This window comes from Sciurus carolinensis, chromosome 11, assembly GCF_902686445.1.
Source record: "Sciurus carolinensis chromosome 11, mSciCar1.2, whole genome shotgun sequence".
Classification (NCBI taxonomy): Eukaryota; Metazoa; Chordata; class Mammalia; order Rodentia; family Sciuridae; genus Sciurus; species Sciurus carolinensis.
Window position 1 is genome coordinate 28,795,412 of NC_062223.1, and position 21,872 is coordinate 28,817,283.

The 21,872-nt window shown below is 37.7% G+C and overlaps 2 protein-coding genes across 2 annotated transcripts; both read left to right on the forward strand.

Annotated features, from left to right (window-relative positions):
• Positions 1–361: 361 nt before the first annotated feature.
• On the forward strand, positions 362–1,315 carry LOC124959366 (olfactory receptor 4C46-like). The gene has a single exon (XM_047517870.1). It carries the CDS (start codon positions 362–364, stop codon positions 1,313–1,315), a length of 954 nt encoding a protein of 317 aa, XP_047373826.1.
• Positions 1,316–18,351: 17,036 nt separating this feature from the next.
• Positions 18,352–19,119, forward strand: LOC124958222 (olfactory receptor 4C46-like). Its single transcript, XM_047516057.1, has one exon. It carries the CDS (start codon positions 18,352–18,354, stop codon positions 19,117–19,119), a length of 768 nt encoding a protein of 255 aa, XP_047372013.1.
• The last annotated feature ends 2,753 nt before the right edge of the window (positions 19,120–21,872 follow it).

Sequence of the window (21,872 nt, forward strand, 5' to 3'; positions counted from 1 at the left end):
TGCCACAATTTGTTCAATCTTTTACTTATATTTAGTCTACTAAATATTAGTTTAGTTTTCTACTTTCCACAGAAAAGCCCATGTATTCAGAAGGAAGGCCTCCTGACTTTATGTCTATAAAAGTTTCTCATGCACATGCTTCTTGCCCAATCATCAGTCAGGAGGCATCTGAATTAACTATAGGATCCCAGAATCAATATTTTTGAATCAACAAAATTTATGGAAACAAGTAGTAGAACACATGAGATTTCACAACTCAATACAATTCAGTCATTCTTTCTTTATTACATAGAGAAGTTTAACAAATTCAAGGTTGTACTGATGTTTTTCAGGTAATGTAATAAAGTTGCAGAGTGGGTACATGGAGAAAAGGAGCAACGTGACAGAATTTGTTCTTCTGGGACTTTCACAAAACCCGAAGATGCAGAAAATTATATTTGCTGTGTTTTTGCTCATCTACATCATCACAATGTTAGGAAATTTGCTCATTGTGGTTGCCATCACTGCCAGCTCACTCCTGGGCTCCCCCATGTACTTTTTCCTGGCCTATCTCTCCTTTATTGATGCCTGTTATTCCTCAGTCAATACTCCTAAACTCATTGTGGATTTACTCCATAAAAAGAAGATCATTCTGTTCAAAGGATGCATGGCCCAAGTCTTTGGGGAACATTTCTTTGCAGGTGCAGAGGTCATCCTACTTACAGTGATGGCCTATGACCGCTATGTGGCCATCTGTAAACCCTTGCACTATGCAACCATCATGAACTGGAGAGTGTGCATGCTGCTAGTGGGAGTGTCCTGGATGGGAGGCTTTCTCCATGCAACCATCCAGCTCCTTTTCATCATCCAATTACCCTTCTGTGGTCCTAATGTCATAGATCACTTTATGTGTGACTTGAGCCCTTTGCTCAATCTGGCCTGCACTGATACCCACACTCTAGGCCTTTTTGTCATTGCCAACAGTGGGTTCATCTGCCTGCTAATCTTCCTTCTCCTGCTGGTTTCCTATGTGGTCATCCTGTGCTCCTTGAGGACACAGAGCATGGAGGGCAGGCGCAAAGCCCTGTCTACCTGTGTCTTCCACATTACAGTGATGGTATTATTCTTTTTTCCCTCCATGTTTGTGTACTTGAGACCTGCAGTTACTTTACCTATTGATAAGGCAGTTGCTGTTTTCTACATGCTGATAACTCCCATGTTAAATCCTTTGATCTACACCTTGAGAAATGCCCAGATGAAAAGTACCATTAGGAAATTATTTAGTAGGAAGTTTTTTTCTATTGGACAAATAAATATGCCTGAAGACCAGCATTGATTAAACTGAAAAAAGTGTCAGGATGCCCTTTGAATGATCTCACCAAGCAGCATTTTAAAGAAAAAACTCCCATTCACTCAAAGCTTCTGCTTTGCTCAATCTCATTCATCAATTCATGAGATTTATCAAATTGTTATATGCATTTATGAATATGGCATACACTGATTATGCATAATTATAATGCAGCGATATTTTTAAATTTTGCATTGATGGAATTACAAATGTGTGAATAAAAAGGAAGCAACAAACTCAGGACTATGTTGCATGTTGGAAAAATCTACCAAATTAAGACTTGTTTTTTTTTTTTTTTAATCTGTATCTATGACATTAATTCATAAACTGTCCTTCTAATAACAACAAAATAAACAAACATTTGTATTGATGAGAAATCTTTATAACACTCAAAGGAGGTAAGCAGAACTCTTATCCCCTTTGCATCTGAATATGACTAGTTTTCTAGATCATACTATTATTTCCCATGTTACATGACCATGCAAGGACAATAAATAAATACATTGTATAAATGTGCTAAATATAATTTTTTAAAAAGACTATTCTGGGTACATTCTGTTTAGTAATTGATTTTCCAAACCTAAAAATCTAATAATTTTTGTAAATATCTTCTATACACATATATATCACATTTTATAATAATGCATTTTGGATAATATTATGGAATTACAGACTACGGTTATAAACCTGAGGGACATTTAACCTTGAGTAGTAAACAACATAGATTTGATCATGTTTCTGAATTTCCTCACAGTCTTCAGAAAACATTTTGTAACTCAGGTTGTAAAATTATCAATGCTGATAACCCACTAGAATAATGGATCACACAAAAGAAACTTGAATGTTGCACAGGAACTCCAATTTGATAATGCACAGCTGGACTCCATGAAGTACTTGCCTGTTAGCTAGCAGTATTTTCCCTAAAGCAGCACCAAGTTTGGTCCCTAACAAGCAGTAATAATTATAAAGAAACATAAATAAATTTGGTAAAATGAGTACTGGGGACTACAAGATTTTTTTTTTCCTACCCTCAATCTGATTCAGATTTGGGGTAGAATTTAAGCTTGACCTCCAAAAGAAAGCACAATTTTTTTTTATCCTATAGAAACTGAGCAATGACAAAGAGCTTGAGACTGACATTCTAATCATAGGAGAAAAATATTAGACCTTGATATTCTCTCAGCAAGATTTCACTATCCTATGCATGTGAGCTACTTATGACTTTTTTATGTAATTTTGAGGTATCATTTCAGTAGTAAAATCTATTTGTCAAAATATACCGCTTTCTCTACACAAAAGCAATTTCAGGATTTTTTTTTTTTTTTATTCAGTGATTCCTTTGCTCATTACAAAACACACTAACTTGAGGGATTGCCCTGAGATGAATGAAAACACACCAGTTTCTTCCTTCCCAGTGATTAAGATCCATGGAGAGACTCCCAGAAGGGAGTGGAAAAGTATAGCTAAGAGTTAAATATACATGTTAAGATGGACAGAGGGCTATTGAAGCATGTTCATGGTTGACAAACACACACCTCACCTGGAAAGGGGTGTAAATGGAAAAGGATTCCTACAAGGAAAGATACAAAAATGGCACATTTTTCCTGGGTAAGGAAAGTGAAGAGGGAAGAGATTGGATCAATGCATCCCTATGACAGGTAATGCTTAAAAAAGGCCAGGAGGCAAAAATATAATTATGCAGGAAACCTAAATAATTCAACATAATTGGGGATATTAGTTTAAGTATTCATTCAGCAATTGTTTAGAGAAACTGCACACTAAGCTGCTATAAAGGTAAATTGTAAAGATCCAAGATGGCGGACTAGAGGGAGGCTTCATTCCTGGCCCCTTTTTAACTCAAGTTTCAAGTCTGAGACTGGAAAGTCAGAAATGGGCCAGATCTCAAAATCTTGTTACAGTTTAATGGCATGGATCATGGAGAAAATTGAAAGTATTTTTAAGATGGCTAGCGATGATATTAGATTTTATAATTAGGTTAATAAAGCAATTGGATTTACAGTGAAAACTCAACCTACAGTTTGATAAATGAGTGCAGGGAATGAGATCAGCAGCAGAAGAGCAGAAGCCTATTGTCATGATCTGATTGTGAAAGCCACATATTGAACTCTGATCCTGCTGGTGAAGGGGCAGAGTACAGTGGACCCTGGAATCATGCTCCAATCCCCTCCAAAAGGCCAGTGTGCACAATACCCAGTGACCGTGACTCTGGGCTGTGAACAGTTCACAGCCCTACAATTCTCTGAAGAATTACACTAAAGAAAATGGGAGCTTTGGTTCATGGATCTTCTCTACCCACTTAGACTCCTCAAGTGGAGAATAAAAGACTATCACAAAAGTGTAAGAATGTTGGGTACCCTTGCCTCCAGGTAGAAAAGGTTTGGAATAGAGTGAATAGTCCAGAGCAGTCAAGGCCCCAGGTTAAAGCCAAAATTATTTACTTTGATACAACATACTTCTTAACTTGTCAGTTTCCCTCAGTCCCTGCTGGTCTGTTACCTTCATAGAAATCCCCACATCAGTTTCTGGGTCTGTGCAACACAAAATGGCAGGGAGACAGACAAGCCACAGGTGAGATTCAGTTTCTGCCTCCCATGACAAGATGGATGAGGAAATTGAGAAGATGGAAGTGAGAGATTTGTGAGTCTTTGCAAGTGAATAAAGCTGCTCTATATTCTGTAGTAGTGTCCTCCTGCTACCAGTAGCTGGTCTTTCCACCTCTCTATAAGGATTATTCAACATTGCTTGAGGATTCTCTCATGGCCTCCCCTGAGGCAGTTGGCCTGAAAGACAGTGGTGACTCTGCTTGGGACTAACCCCACCTCCTTCATTGCTTCTAGACCCATATCTAGATTGAAGTCTAAAGTTAGAGAACTACTAAGTGTGACCCTGACTAGGTGCAATACACTCCAGAAAACTACAAGATTTTTTTAATGTATGTAGAAGAGGAATCCAGGAACATATGTGTTAATGAATATCAAGTATGGGATAAGGGTGGAACAAAGTTGAATCAGGCCAAACTTATAGATGCAAGGTCACAAAGCAAATGTTCTTAGAGTCATGCGTCATAGAGTTAGGAAAGGCTCTGTTTGGTTAGTTAGCTACAAAGAGGACCAGCATGTAGTCCTTATGACTGAGTTAAAAATGCTAAGCATTTAAGGATTTAGAATTAGATAGGGAAAGCTTAGAGAAATTGAAATGCACTGTGATTTTTCATTTAAGACTAGCCCACCATGGATAAGTCCAATAGATAACTTTTATCACAACTATGAATAATAGGTTTGTGAAAGGAGTCCTGACATCCTTGAAGATTTTGGTGATTGCTCTTCCCTGCTGGTGGAACACCACAGTGGAAACTGTGGTCCCTGAACTGGAGAAGCCTAGATGCAATGTTAATAATTGGGTCCACAGATGGCAGGATTTAAGTGGCAGCACTCTACCTCCAAGGTCTGGGTGGTGTGGCCACCACTGTGAACAACAGAGTTAAAGAAGAAATCTGAAAAATTGTACCAGAAAAATCTATGACCTTGGCTGGTTGGTTGATTTTAGGCTTCCTAAAAGTGAAATATTACAGAAATCCTAAAGAGTTCTTACTTGCTAGATTTCAGCAGAAAAGTTTTCAGTGAATCAAAGCAAAACTGAATTTAGAAAATAGAAAGTCATGTTCCATCAATCAACTTCCTGACTTGAGTCACTCTGCAGATTCTGAACCCCTAAAATGAAAGAGAAGTTGGGTGTGCTTGAGGTAGGAACAAGAACGCTGTCTAAAATTTATGTGAATCTTTCTCCAACCTTTATTCAAGGTACCCTAAAGCCCTTTTCAGGGTAACTATTCATTAGGCAAAGGAAAATAATTAGATACCTCTGTGACTACTGGAACCCAAATATCAATTGTCACTAATTAAAGAACACCTCAACATTAGAATGGTCCTCAAGAGGAAGGTCTCATGAAGATTAGGAGATAAATGAAATTTTAATACAGCTTTTTCTCTCTTTGTGTTGTGTCCCAGACTCACTTGGTGGTAATTTATGCTTTTATGAAATAAAATTAAGTAGCATCTCCACACTGGCATCCTGACCTACAGAGATGAAAAGCTTATGGTGGGAAAGTGGAAGGTGCTACAACTGTCTCTATCTAGAAAAATCGGGGGAAAAAAAGCAAAATTGTATTTTACATAGTATAGTGTTGCATGAAAAATAAAATTTGCATTCCTGGAGGCATTTCAGAGCTTATTGCCACTATGAAGACCTTGAAGGATATACCAGGGCTGATTTTTACCACATTCACCTATTTGTCCTGTACAGAATAGAGATGGTTTTAGCAAACTTAGTGGAATTCATAAGGTTAATCAGAAGGAGACTCCAAGTGTGGCTGCTGAACCAGATGTGATTTCTTTGCTTGAAAAAATTAACATATATCCGTGGTGCCTGACATGCAGCTACTGATCTGGCAAAGGCTTCTCCATACTTTTCGATAAAAGACCATCAGAAGGACTTTGGTTTCATCTAAAAATACCAGTAATGAATATTTTTTTCTCCTACTCCAGGAGAAAGTGATCCAGCCCTGTGACATGTTCTGCTATGATATCATAGTGATCTTCTGTGGTGTCATAATGAGCTACTAGAGTGTCAAAAGGACCTCTCTTTATGTCATGATGCCCTGCTGTGGTGTCATAAGGACCTGTTTTGATGTCATAATCACTTGCTATGGTGCACAAATGACCAGTTGTGACATCATAATGATCAGCTGTGATGTCATAATGACTTTCTATGTAGTCATAATTTGCCATGATGTCATAATGACCTGCTGTGGTATCACAATGACCTACTGTGGTCATAATGACTAGCCATGGTGTAATAATGACCAGTTATGAGGTCATAATGACCTGATGTAATGTCATAATGATCTGCCAAGATGTCATAATGACCTGCCATGATGTCATAATCACCTGCTGTGTTGTTATAATGATTTGTTGTCATGTTTTAATGACCCATTATAATGTCATGATGACCTGCTATGGTTGAGAGTTCTGAGGCAGGAAGATGAATCACCTAGTTTGAACTGTCTTCTGGAGTATTTTGTTTTCTATATCATAGAATCACTAAGGTTACATTAGATAGTAGAACTATGGCCAAGTCATTTCCCAAATGTTGGTTTTATTTCCTCAGCAGGATGAAAACTTTGGATCTAAAATGAAAAATGCATTAGAGCTGATTATGTTCTTTGGATTTACTCTCTTTTCGTTTAGTCATTCATCACATGCCATCCATTTACCTAATATGTCCCAAGTTTTGGCTAGGCACTAGGAGAGACACACATATGAGAATTTCAGGGCTCATACTCTGCTCTGAGTACAGATGGCACTACTGTACATGCAAACCAGTAATTTCAGTGACATGTGACTGGTGCTTCAAGTGTTGTGTAAATTGAGAAGTTTTCGTTTTCCTTAAGTCTATGTTTTCTTATTTATAAGGATGGAATAATATCTGTGTTACAATATTTGGGGGTGGGATTAAAAAGTAATAAGCAGTGTTTAAAAGGGACTATGCACTATCCAGCACACAATAAATGTTCAATGCTTTTTTTTTTTTTTTTTTTTTTAAGGCTGATGATAACAGCAGAGGGTTGAGACAGCAAGGAAAGATAAATGTCTGATTTTACCTGGATCTGCAAAAATCTCTGCAGAACTAGGTCTTGAAGGATGAGTTCATAGGTGGCAAAGAGAGTTAGAGAGTGGATAATCATGTGAAGTTCAGTGTTCTAAGTGAGAATTTTGTTTGCAGTCTAATTACTTAAGCTGTCTTGAGAGAACCCTTAAGAAATTTAGGATGAGATCAGTTTACGAATGACTTCATGTATCATGTCAATGGAGATGTCTTTAGATAATAATGAAAAGGCACACAGATCTTTAGTGAGAGGAGTAAGGAACTTGGAAATTATATATATCTAAACAACAAGATGGGAAGGACAGAGGATATTTGGTGACCTTGTACCTAAGTAGAATGGTGAAAAAATATTGTGTATTATGTCTACATCTATTGGAGAAATGGAAAGACAACACAGCAAGAAAAACAATTCTTTTGCTTTTGGAAACAGTTGTTATATTTGTGCTACAGTAAACTAGTCCAAGAGATGGAATTTACCACTCATCAGTGGTAGTATTTTATGGGAGCTGGCAGCACTAATACATGTGAGAATAGTTAATCTATTGGAGTATGTGAGATGGAGGGAAATGTAATTCATGAGCACCTGTCTGAGTCTATTTGGCAAGAAATGGTATTGTCAACCTTTGGTTTATCAGCATGTAAAGTGCTAAGATCACAGAGTATTCAGAAAAGAGTTTTCTAAAGACCTCAGAAAATGTTCTTGAACTTTTGTGGTTCTCTGGTGGATTTTGTTTATTTGGTTCATTGGTTTTTAAAATCTACAATGCTTTGTTTCACCTTGAAATTTCTTTCTTAGAAAATAAAATACAGAACTTAGTCTAATATTTACCTAGTAGTCTACTAAAATAGTGCTTCTTTAATTTTTTTAGCAGTGAACCAGTGGAAGAGACTGATTTTGACCATTTGCGTATTGGAATATATACCTTAGATTGCCTTAGATGATAAAGATACCTGTCTATGCTTGCTTTTCTTGTAAATGCTGTGGTATAGGTTACACTGCATTACTGTGTTATAGTGTAGCTTGGTTGTTGCCGCCCGCGGCAACAATTGCATGGGTATTTATCAGAGGTGGACTGGAAACTGAGCTACTTCTATTATCTTACTCTTTAGTGGGCTGCTTTTTTTCTTATTCACTTGTTCCCTAACTTATAGAGGAAGAAAAGGCATTGAGAGGGGAGAGAGAGAGAGAGAGGCTTTGCATAAGAGAGAAAGAGAGACTTTGCTTAAGAGAGAGAGACTTTGCATAGGGGAAGAGAAACTACACTTTCAGAGATCTATATCTTCTTAGTTCTGCTGCTTCTTCTTAAAGGTGTATCCTGCATCCTTCACTTCTGCTATCTAGAGGTGTGGCTTTACTTCTCCGTTCTGCAATCTACAATCTGCCACTGCCTGCGTGTTCTCTCTGCTAGCTGCTGCTCTTTACCTTCTGCCTACTGACCACTTATATTCCCTCCAGGAGGCAGAGGGCGGGGCCATGCTAGTTGAGATCAGGCTAGGAGCCAGCTGCCCTATCACAGCAAAGGTTAAAGCGAGCAGGCATGAGCAGGAGCACTCGGGAACACCTGTGCACTCCTTGTGTGCATGGACTTAATTGAATACGGCCAATGATAAATCACCTAAGTGTGCTTATGTTTATTAACCTCTTCACTGCCGATGTGATCAAAGCAACCTCTGGCTGGCCATCAGGCACCATCCCGGCACAGTCCCCAACACTTGGTGCTCTGGTGTGGCAAGCATTAGTGTGCAGTCCTACAGTGGGAGTTTGTCCTCATTATGGCTGGTCTGATCACAGTAATACTCATGAAGCCAAGAGAACGAACAGAAATTGATTTGATCTTTCACTAAATGTTTCACAGTCTACTGGATCGTAATCATTACCATTTGCCATGCAGCTCTTAAAATAAGTAAGACTCAGTCTTTTCACTCTCTGTCCCAGAATAGCCAGTAGATTTTATAAATTTGATAGATAGTGGCATATCTCAGAAGTCATGCACTCAAAATTGTTATTACAAGCTAGGTGGGGAGATAGTATCCACACTTACCCTCTCTCCATTTTCTTTCTTCATCTTCATATTTAGAAATGTCGTACATCTCCCCTGCATCATCTTGGACACCACTATTACTGTGGTCTGATGTCTATGTCCCCTCCTTCTTTTTCATTCCTACTATTTCTCAAGTTTTTGGATTCTATGTCCAGGTATCACCAATCTCCTTTTCCTAATATGAGATCAATATTAAGTATATCATTCTGAATGTTGAGGGTTTCTGACCCCAGTTTTGAAAAACAACATTTGGAAAGTTACCATACCATGAAACATGCCTTTGTTTGTATGGTTAAGATGTGTTTTCCTCCATTGCCTGATGCATAATTGTATAATTTCACCTATCATGCATGTTCTATTCTATTAAAGAAGAAAATAGATGTTAAAACAGTTTCTGAATCTCTGGAGCACCAATTTTATTATAAGATTTAGGAGTGAAAGAAATTTATTAAGAATCATCGCTGCTATCCCAAAATATGGGAGAAAGGATAGGGAAGAGCAGACCAGGGGAAGTGTCCCAGGAAGAACAATCTCGGATGTCTCTCCAGGTGGTGGTGGAGGGGTTCACTCATTCCCAGGTGGCTCCAGATGTACTTGTGACTGGAATCCATATGCAGAAGCCCAATGAACTTTGCTCTCCTCTCTCCTGTACCTGTTTAAATCCATGTCTGGCTGATTCTCATTGAAAAATGTTAGGATCCATGGAGCTTGGGAATCTCCTGTCTGGCTTTGTCTCTAATTCAACTGTCCACCTTAATAGGAGTTGCTTTGTTTCTGAATCCAGGCCTTCTGGGCCAATGCATGGCAAGGCAACATGCAGCCATATATTCTTAGAATACGGGTGACAACCTTCCTAGTCATCCCCTTCCAGCCATTGCTGTTTTTATGTGTACAGGCTGCTGCAGTTTCATGATTGGGTTTCCCAGTGAAGAGGGAATTTTCTTCTGATGATGTACCCTGAGAGGACTTGTTTTCTGCTTCCAATCCCCTGTGATCACCCAGGGTCTGGGTGGATGGACTGTGTAGGGACATGGTGGATGCTATTTTAGAAGTGGAGTTGCTGATCTTCAGGGTGCAGTAAGAAATGGAAATCTGGCTCACTTTTCTGTTGCCCCTCTGTCATGACTACTGGTTCCTCTCAGCCAACTGATGCACAGAAAATAAGAAGGGGAAGGTGCAGTGGGCAGATTCAATGGCACTGCTGTATTAGAGGAGACAGAGAGTGGTAGAATCTGCCTCGGGCAGGTAAGGCCCAACCTCTGGATGTGCACACCTAATTGGAAACATGCTGATTGCCCCCTGGGTTGCCTGGTGCTGAAGCATCAACTATGTAGACATTGCATGTTTAGATTTTCTGTTTACCACAGATGCCCAGATATGGTATGGGGGGGTTGTAAGCCAAGTCAAACCTAATTGTCATTATTGTGGGGCCGGGTGGTTGAGGAGTAGCTCATGAACTAAATATGTGGAATTATGTTATGGCAACTTTAAGCACCTAAAACAAGCTTTTCACATTGTTTGTAGATTGAGAGAGGAGATGATCATCAGGATCAAGATACTTTCCAATTCACATATATTTAAGCAGAGATGTGAAAGGCACGTAGAAGTTCACCCAAATTACCCATGAGTGAAAGAATTCCAGGCAGAGAAAGCACATAAAAACATTGTCCATATTGTCATACTATTGTGTATAAAACTCCTAAATCTAATTCTACTAGAGGAAGGCAAAAGACATGATGCTCACCCTGTTTTTTCTACTCTAGACAAATATCTTGTCTCTACAATGTAATTGACCTGGTCCATGCCTCTTTATATAAAATGGGCTGTTGGAGGAGTACTTGATGTCTCACATCTATTTCTATCATACTGGCCAAGCTGAACATCAATTCCTCATCTGTATTGTTTTAATAGCTTTCTGATTGGCCTATCTAATATCACCAAGGCTTACTATACCTTAAATGGCATTCTGTCATTCTTGAGCACAAAACCTCCCAATCGCTCTTCATTGCATTCAGAGGAACAGCCTGAAGTCGTTGAATATTTGAAAGACACCGATAGAACTCATGATCCCTGAGTTTTTGATTCCAACTCCTGTGAATTAGGCCTAGATTCATTTGATTTTCTTGCAATTCCTGTACATGCTGGTTATGAACCCATGGTAAGAATATCATAATGAGCACCTTTATCTATGCCTGAAACACTTCCCACCCACATATCTGTCTGGCCTGCTCCCTGCTTGCCTTCATATTTCTTCTCAAAGGTCAATTTATAGGCCTTTTGTGACTAAGTCATAACACCTTCAGTACTGCTTTACTACATAACAGTACTAAGATTTCCCTCATAGTACTTCTTATCTCTTCAATTTTGTATTTTTATTTGTATCTTGTGTATTTTCCCTCCACTAAATGTATGCTTCATAAGATTAGGGCCATTATCTCAGCTGATCAGCATTGTGTGATAAGGGTTTTGTGTAGTGCTTGATAACATCAACAACTTTTGAGTAAATGGATGAATATAATTTCAAAAATCTTTTTTAAACTGAGAGTTTCATGAAAGAAATGGAAATACTTTTATGAGAATTTCTGGAATCATGCTGTATTTAAAAAATCAATAAATTTAACATGTAATACTATAGAAAAAAATACAATTCTCACTAACAGATTAAAAAATCTTATGTTCTTTTTAACGCACATACACACACACACACACATACACACACACGCATATACACAGAATGAACAAACTAAAAAAAGGGGATGGAATATAAAAATGTGGTTTTAAATCAAGTTTACATTTTGAAGCCTGTTGAGGGATGCTCTTGTTGCCCAGGATCATTTCTATTGGAAACTATTTTTCACACCTTCACTTTCTTGCCCTAATTCTTACTTCTTACAGTTACACAAGGAAATAATATAGTTCAGGAGTCCCAAGTGTTACCCAATGATTTCTAGGTAAGATTTTGCAGTGTACTCTGCCAATGCTGGTTGGAGCAGAGACCCTGTGTCTGTTGGTCCCTCCCCCCTGAGCATTTCTGTGCCTCTCCTGTCTTTGCTGGAATCATAGTAGACTGATGAGATTCTATGTTCTCTGACCACTGTGAATAGAAGAGAAAGATTTTTGAAATGATTTCAATCTTTTCATTGACACAAAATGATTGTGCATATTTGTGGGGTATAATGTGGTATTTTGATTTGTGCACACCTTGTGTAATTATCACATCATGGTAGTGTGCATATAGATTTCATTAAACTTTTACCATTTCTTTATAGTGAGTAAATTCAAAATTCTCTTTTAGCTATTTCTAGAAATACAATGAATTCTTGTCAACCCTGTTCACCCTATTGTGCAATGAAACATCAAAATCCATTCCTCCTGTCTGACTGTAATATTGTGCTTGTTGACAAGCCCCCCACCCTTCCTCCCAACTGCTCTCCCAGCCTCCAGAAATTTTATGTTTCTAACTTTTCTGAGATCATCTTTGTCTAACCTCAGCATAGGAGTGAAATAGTTTGGCATTTGTCTTTCTATGCCTGAGTTATTTCTTTTAATATAATGTGTTCCATGTCTCTCCATATTGATGCAAATAACAGGGCTCCATCTTGATTATGGCACAGTAGTAGTACATGATGTAACCATACCACTTTTCTTCATGCATTCCTCAGTCGATGGACACCTAAGTTAATTTCATTTCTGGGTTTTTATGAATAGTTTGGCAGCAAAGATGAAAGGGCAACTGTCTCTTTGACACATGAATTTCATTTCCTTTGAATGTAATCCCAGTGGTGGAATTGTTGGATCACACAGTAGTTCTAATTTTAATTTTATGAGTATCCTTCATAATTTTTCCATAATGACTGTATTAATTCACATTTCTACTAACAGTGTATACAGACTGAGAGGCATTTGGTTTTTCCACAACTGAATATCCTTCCAGCTAAAAGTCTGACTTAGGAACAGCTCCTCGGAAAAATAAAAATGGAAAAAATGAAAATTTCTTTACATTACCTTTAGGAAATAGTCAACCAAGGCATCTTGCTTAATTCCTTCATGGCTAGTGTGCTGGACTACCCAGGTGGATAATATAAATGAAAGCTTAGCCTGTTTGGGGATCACAGCTTGTGAGATGATACTAAGTAGAACTGGCTGCTGGTAAAGAGTGGAGATGGATAAATGTGGGGAGAGGGTGGTGTGTCAGACACTGTGCGTCTGCTTTTGTACTTACCTTATCACTTAACCACACTCCAATCTGAAGAAGAGCAGGAAACATAAGTCTCCAATAAGGGGAGTGGCTTGCTGAAGGTCACATAGCTAGTGATTAAACCCAGGTTCATTTGACTCCATGGACCCTGTTCCTTCACCTCCACCAGTGCATATACATTAGAAATAGATCTTAAGGATTTTGAGCCTAAAGATTTCAAAATAACATTAGCAGAAGAATGAAGGCAGCCGTGTTGTAGGTGAGACATAGCTAAACCTCAAGGAAGGGAGATAACCAGGCAGTGTTGAGGGTCTGGAGCCTAGCAGGGGAGTGAAACATCGCAGCAGCATCAGTCAGACAGGTTCACTTAAGAGGACCCTGGGTGTTGGCAGCCAAGTAAAGGTCGAATATAGGCTTTTGAATCCTACAAGAAGCAGAAATCATTGGTATCCTTGTTTTCAGCCTGATAATTAATATTTCTAATGCTGAGCTGCATGTTGGAAAACCAGGCACAAAAGGAAAAATAGTGCATTTTCCACACAATGTAAAGATAGTGTGAAACCCTGTGAGTTAGGGTTTCATTTGAATACCCTCATCAGCTTGTTTCCCCAGAGTGATTTCCCCATGTATACATAAGTGTATGATTAATGATAATGATGGTGTCAATAATAATGAACAAATCTTTGAGTGCCTGAAACTAAAACTTTGACCTGTAGTGACATGAAACCTGAAAGCAACTATAGAAAGAGGATGCTACTTTTATTTCCCATGTTGTCATGAGGACCATAAGGCTTACAGAGGTTTAAGATCACCTCCACATGACACAGATAGCAAAGAGCAGATCCCAGGTTTGAACCCAGGATGCCTGTGTCCAAGAGCCTTGTCATCTGAAAGTCTAGTTATTGGTATGTGCTAGGTATTTGAAAGGAGGAAAGTAGGATGTGACCTTGTTCTCAGGAAGGTATGATGGTAAGATAATTTCTTCCTTCCTTTCCTCCCTTCATCATTCTCTTCCCACTTTTTTTCTGGTCTTTTCTCTCTGCTTCCTTTCCATTGAGTGAAGTAGTCATGTCTTCTCAGATACCAGATGGCATGTGCCAAATCCTGGGCACAGCCAGAGTCCCAAAGTCTGGAGTTCTTTGTCTCAGCCTCATAATTAACTTTTTCTTCTCAAAATCATCCCAATTCTTTCTTCTCAGCTTCCTGTATAGAACTGAAGCTATCATTACAAATTACTTTTGAAGACCATTGTGATCTTCAAAACTTTTTAAACCTCAGCACAAAATCCGTGGAGTTTTCAGAGATTTCAAAATGGAATTGGGAGATGGAAAAACCCTCTGTGTTAATCAGCTTTTCATTGCTGTTACAGAAACACTTGAGATGGAGGAAGGCTTATTTTGACTTGTGATTTCAGAGGTTTGTGTCCAATGTAAGCTGAACCCATTGCCTTGGACCTGAAGTGAGGCAGAATATCATGGTAGAAGGTCATGGTGGAGAAAAGTTGGCAGCTCATGGCAACTGGAAAGCAGAGACGGAGAGGAGGATGGGGGAGGGGAGAAAGGGGAAGGAAGGAGGGTAAGAGTGAGAGGGGATAAGGAGAAGGAAAGGAAGATCCCTGAAGAAGATAAACCCTTAGAGTGCACACCCCCAGTGACCTGTTTCCTCCAACTAGGTCCCAATTCCCTGTAGTCCATTCAACCATGAGCTTTTGATGAGTTTTTCAAATTCAAATGATAACAGCCTACCAAAAGCTCTGCTTCCCCAAAATTATTCAACTACTCTGACTTAAGCTTAGGTTCATAGTTCGTTCCAAGAATTAAGAATGAATTCAATGCAGTTAGACACAATTACAGAATGCTTCTACTTGAGTTTTCTGGGATTTATTTCTTTAAAGTTCAAGACTGTGACCTCCAGTGGTGACACAAGCTCTGGCTTCAAGTGGCAGTGCAGTTGGAAAATTTCTGCCCTTCTCACCCAGAGCTTGGTCCTCAACTGCTTTTCACAGAGAGCAATTTCAGCCTCCTCTGTCCTAGTGCTTGTATAAATGCTGAATGCCAAGTATTTCATTAGCTTTGGAATTTTTGTTGCAAAGATATAATTTGTGTTGCCTGAGTTTTATGTCATACAAAGTTTCAAATCACTTTCTTGAATTTCCCTTTTGAAATATCAACATCATCTAATTCTATTACTCCTTTTAAGTTTTTGTCTTAATCTCTCATCATTTTCTTTGTTATTGATTCCACTACTCATGAAACCCAAATATTGCATGATGTATGCACTAGTTAGTACAAGGCAAGGTGCAAAGAGTTTAGAAATTTGGATAGGAAATGTGGCATTATATTAATCAACCCAGAGAAAAAGAAACAGATAGATTCAAGAAGCTCTTAAACTTCATCGAGACAATACTCTGTGTGGGCACTGTGCTGAATGTTCCACATGCTCTATCTCATTTAACACAGTACTGCAAAAAAAACATAGGTCCTCAATGCAGGAAATACAATTCCCCACTCAGGAGGGGGAGATTCTCAAAACTTCTTTCCAGGATGTCTGCTCCTAAGACAAAAACTTACCATTCAAGAAAATAATTAATCCCTGGGAGAAATAAAACAGCCACCAGCAAAGAACAACAGTGTTTGTGGAATCATCTTTAAATACCCAGATAGGGCAAGAGGAAATATTTTCTGTAGTAGTCAGTTCTTCAAGAGCAAGATTCATCATGACTAGAGAGACCCACTTGAATATTTTTCTTCAAACTTTCTATCTCCTGCTCTGAAGACCAGATTATGTTTCTGTAGTGAATCAAGTGAATCCATTCTGAATTCTAACCCTGAGTTTTTGGTGAGACATTCAAAGTTTGTTTTGGGAAGGAAAGATTTGAACTTATAGGGACACTTCCTTAATACCTTTTGATTTGATGTAAGATTATCTGAAAATTCTCTTTCAATTCTGTCTTATATTTTAATTTTGAAAGATTCTTACTCTAAGTGTAAGTCACTCTGAAGATGAGATTGCTTCTGAACACCTTCCAGCATCATTAAAATCCTCTAAGACTACTAAGGTATGTTCTTCAACAGAGTTGGTGCTCATTATTTCTAGATTTCATGTACTGTAATTATTACTTTTCAACATTTTTAAATGTAATCATGAGATATTTTACCCCTACCTTAATATTTGGAGAGATGATAAATCTCATTAACCTGATTTAACAGTGGACAGTTCAAGACTCACAAAGATGAAGCAGTATTTCTCCAGCAAACAAAACCAGTATTTTACCATGAGATGCTCTTTTGCTGACTAAAATAATTCACTGAGGTGAAGACAAAATATAAATACACCTTCTACACAAAAGATCAAAATATGAATACTAGAAGGCAAAGACATTAGGTACCAAGTAAAAAGAATACATATACAACTCTGGGATCAATGGCTATGGAAAATATAGGTTTCTTTGGCTCCTTCACAAGTAGTATTAAAGAGAATTTCTTCACTGCTCAGTGTGTTAATTCCACACATCTGCTGAGTGCATACAGTTGAAGTTAAACATAAGCAAAAGTCATATACGTACCCTCAGAATGTGTTCATATAACAATGAATTATCAGAACAACCCACGAGATGATATTCTTAATTTTCATTTCATAGATAGATGATGTAGATGTGTGCTTTGCTAGAAAACTTAGTCCAGGAAGAAGACTTGCAAGTGGAAGAGTCAGGATTATAATCAGGTTTTCTCTGATACTCATGCCAATTTTCTTAACCACTGTGACAACCTGGGATTTTGCAACAGGATCTGTAACCCACTTTATAATGGTATTGGAGAAAGAAATAATGGTTTGAGAGAGAAAGATGAGAATAAAGGTACCCCTTCAAGAATGGAGAAAGTTTCATTTTCTGAATATTTGAGAGTTCAAATGTGTTACTATCTATTTCTGCTGATGAAATTATTTCTGTAAAATTGTCTCTAAGGTAGCATTTAATAAATTATAATAATTATGTTCATGCCAAATGAGGATTACTCATACAAAATTTCCACAGCATGGCCATATGTGGTGTATTATTTAAAGCTGAGAATTTCAAAGGTAATACATGTTAAGAATTTGGAGAACACAAATCTATAGAGCAATGGTAGTCAGCAATGCCTAGTCTTACAGTGAGGATTAAATCAGCAGACATCTGCAAAAGCTCTTAGAACTCCTGAAGAGTTCAATGGTTTTTGGTCAACATTGCCATTGTTCAACCACAGCAAACATTTATCTCCAAGACTGTTTCCTTATCTGTGCAATGAAATAGTATGTACCACACAGGTTACTCTAAGTATTAAAAGAATAATGTGAGCAAAGCACGTTGTACCATGAAATATAGAGAGCAAACATTGCAAAGTAATGTGGCATTGGCTGTTTTGAAGTTCTTGGGTTTAGTCATCCAGCATTATGAATCATTTCACAGTAGTTTTTCGTACTTAAATTTCCATCACTGTTGCACTGCTGTTCTTTACATCAGCTCTCAGGGAGGGTCTGATACCTGGGGTTCCTGGATCTGGCTGCCACTATTTCACTTAATCTCCATCTTTTTCATCCGGAATGCACAATTACATTTATAAGAGTAATGCCCAAAGATTCCTCCTACTCAAGTTTCTTGTCATACTTGTACTCATTTTCTCAGTTGTGTTTTGCAGTTTTCCTCTTCCTAAGAATAAAATTGAAAATTGTTAACTATATAAGGTGACCGTTGCATTCATATTCTGTCACCTTAATGGACTTCATTGCCACATTCGGTGTGAATCATTACTCATATTCAGTCTCCTCATCTTCACAGAAAATTCAGTGTACTCAGATGGGCTCCTGCTTATGTGTCTATAAGTTTCTCATTCACAGACTTTTGGCAAAATTGTTAACACTCAGGAAACTTTTGGTTCAATGGGAAAAACACAGAATGTTTACCTTTAAAAAAATAAAAACCCTATTAATAAAGAAAAACACTCATCAGATTCCAGACAATAGAATTCAGTCATTTATGTTTCATTATAATAGAGAAGTTTAATAAATCCAATAATTAAAAAAAAAGTTTTTCAGGTAAGTTAATAAAGTTGCACATGAAGTACATGATGAACAGAAATGTGACAGAGTTTGTTCTTCTGGGACTTACACAAAACCAAAAGATGCAGAAAATTATATTTGCTGTGTTTTTGCTCATCTACATCATCACAATATTAGGGAATTTGGTCATCGTGATAACCATCATTGGCAGTCTGTTGTTTGGGTCACCCATGTACTTTTTCCTGGCCTATCTCTCCTTTATTGATGCCTGCTATTCCTCTGTCAGTAGCCCTAAGCTGATCATGGATTTACTCCATGAAAAGAAGACCATTGTGTTCAATGGATGCATGGCCCAAGTCTTTGGGGAACATTTTTTTGCAGGGGCTGAGATAATTCTGCTCACAGTGATGGCCTATGACCACTATGTGGCCATCTGCAAGCCCTTGCACTATGCAACCATCATGAACTGGAGAGTGTGCATGCTGCTAGTGGGAGTGTCCTGGATGGGAGGATTTCTCCATGCCACCATCCAGCTTCTCTTCATTGTTCAACTACCCTTCTGTGGCCCTAATGCCATAGATCACTTTATGTGTGACCTGACCCCTTTGCTCAATCTGGCCTGCACTGATACCCACACTCTAGGACTTTTTGTCATTGCCAACAGTGGGTTCATCTGCCTGCTAATCTTCCTTCTCCTGCTGGTTTCCTATGTGGGCATCTTGTGCTCCTTGAGTACACAGAGCATGGAGGGCAGGCACAAAGCCCTGTCTACCTATGTCTCCCACATCATAGTGATCCTTTTGTTCTTTTTTCCTCTTTTTTTGTATACCTGAGACCTGCAGTTACTTTACCTATTGATAAAGTAGTTGCTGTTTTCTACACCATGATAACTCCTATGTTAAATCCTGTGATCTACACCTTGAGAAATGCCCAGATGAAAAGTACCATTAGGAAATTATTTACTAGGAAGTTTCTCTCTGTTGGACAAATAAATATGACTGAAGGCCAACACTGATTTAACTGAGGAAAGTCCCTTTTGAACAACTTTAGCAAGGAGCATTTAAAAGATAAACATTTTTCTCATTAAAAAAATATTTTGATCAATCTCAGGAGATTTAGCAAATATGGTTTGTGTGTGTTTGTGTGTGTGTTTGTGTGTGTTAATTTGCATTATGAATCCCAGTATTCTCCATAAATGTAAAACACCAAGAATTAAAATCAAAGACAAACAGAAAGCTTCTGCTTTCAAGGAAGGAAAAATTAGTTCAGAAAAAGGGGAATAAACACTTTATGAAAACTAGGCATTTTTGGACAATTTTATCAAATCAGGACTTGCTTTTGCTATCTTCATTTCCGCACATGGATTCATATGCTGTGCTAATAAAAGTCAAATAACTAAATATGTCAGTAATGAGTAGAAATTATTATAGCACTCAAAAGAAATAAGCACAGCACAATTACTGTCCCTATTTTAAATGTCAGGAAACTGAGAAGAAGTTATCTGAACACAGACTACAAATAGAATATGATAGATTTAATGGATCATATTCATAATTTCTATATTACAAGGACAAGTAATTATAAAAAATAGATCATATTATTGTACTAATTACCATTTATGATGAAAAGAATATTGGAAATAATACATATACCAGTTGAATTTCTATACATATATATCTAATGATTTTCATAAAAATTTCATATAAATAAACATACAATTGAAAGTAATATACTTTGAAGCACTTTAGGGCTACAAACCTGAAGCAACATTGACCTTTGATTAGCAAGTAATGCAGATTAAACCAAATATACTTGTAGTCTTCAGAAAGGCGCATTATACTTGGATTGCTCTACTATGATAATCCATGAGAATGAGGGGTGGGCCAATTGAAACATGCTTTAATGTCAGACTGCAACTCCTAGTTTAACATGCACAGCTAGGCTCCATTAAGTACTTGCCTGATAGCAAACAATATTTTCTGCAATGTAGCACAACATTTTGCCTCTGATAACTAGTAAATGAAGAATGAATCTCTAAAGTAACATAAATAACTTAAATAAAATATATAGAAAAAGAATGAGTACTGAAGACTACAGATTTTTTTCTCTTGTCATTTGATTCAGACTTACCTCTAAGGGAAATCAAAATTTGTGTTTACCCTTGTGTAAACTGAGGAATGAGAAAGAACTTAGAACTGAGTTTCTCAGCATATAATCAAATATTATATTTTGATATTCTCACAGAAAGATTTCATTATTGTTTGCATGTGGGCTGTGTATGATTCTTCTATTACTTGATCACATTTCATTAGTAAAACCTACTTTGTCAGATAAGTACCTCTGTCTTTTACAACAGCAATTTCAGAATTAATTTTTGTTTCATTCAAAATCTCCTTCACTCATTAATAAACCCCAAGATTTGATTCCAAAAATATTAATATATGGTGGGACTTCTGAGGTGAATAAAATATGCCTAGGTTCTTCTTTCATGGTGCTGAAGTGAAAGGCACCAGAAGTGAGTAGAAAAGTACTGCTGAGTGTTATACATACATGTTAAGATGGACAGGGTCCTATGAAGACATATTGGATGGACAATAAACAAAGACCTGGGGAGGGGGTGCACTTGGGAAAGGATTCCTAGAAGAAAAGACAAAAATGACACTCATGGGCTAAAACTGGGTAAGGAGAGTGAAGGGTCAAGGGGTTGGATCAAAGCATTCCTATGACAGGTAAGTTAAAAACAAAATGTGCAGGAAAACTAAATCATTCAGCATAGTTGTGGTTATTAATTTATATTTTTATTCAACATTTGTTTACTGAAATCCAAGTGCCAGGCACCAAGTTGAACACCAAGTTAGGGTAAAGGTAAATTGTACTCCTGAGAATGAGACAAGAACAGGAGAGATCAAAAAAGTTCTCAAAGTTGTGTTAAAGTTTAATGGCAGAAACCTTGGGTGAAATATAGAAAGTATTTTTAAGATGGTGAATGATTTGCTTGTATCTCAGATTACAATAACCTGTGCCCAGTATGATTAATCTACAGAGGTGTATGATGGGCAGGAGGAGGACAGAAGTTAATGTAATGATATGAGTGGGAAAGGCTGGGATTGAACTCTGGTCCTGCTGGTGAAGAGCAGAGTGTGGTGAATACTTGAATCATGCTCAAATTCCACCACCAGGTCACTGTGCACAAAACCCAGGTGCTGTGACTCTGATCTACTAAGAGTTCACAGCCCTAACCTTCTCTTGGCAACTACACCAAAGAAAGTAGGAGATTTTTATCCAGGGATTATTTTACTATTATGACCCTAAGTAGAAAAATAAAAGACTTTCAGAAGAGTTTAAAAAGGTTGTTTGTCCCCTTGTCCCCTGTAGAAAAAAAATATGTACTGTAATTTTAACCATGGTCAACTTCATGCTTTGTAGTTTGCTACTTTAAAACAGACATATTTTTTCTCTTTTTCCACTTATTCTCCCAAATCTCTTCTCCATAATCCCTCCTCCTAATTTCAGGAGAAAAACATGATTCCTTTGAATCAACTCTTTAAAATCCTCTGATGCCCTTTAATGGAGAGAATCTCAGACT

What these genes read in the sequence shown, in the direction of transcription:
- LOC124959366 (XM_047517870.1), top strand. Translation starts at nt 362, where the DNA reads ATGGAGAAAAGGAGCAACGTGACAGAATTTGTTCTTCTGGGACTTTCA.
- LOC124958222 (XM_047516057.1), top strand. Translation starts at nt 18,352, where the DNA reads ATGATGAACAGAAATGTGACAGAGTTTGTTCTTCTGGGACTTACACAA.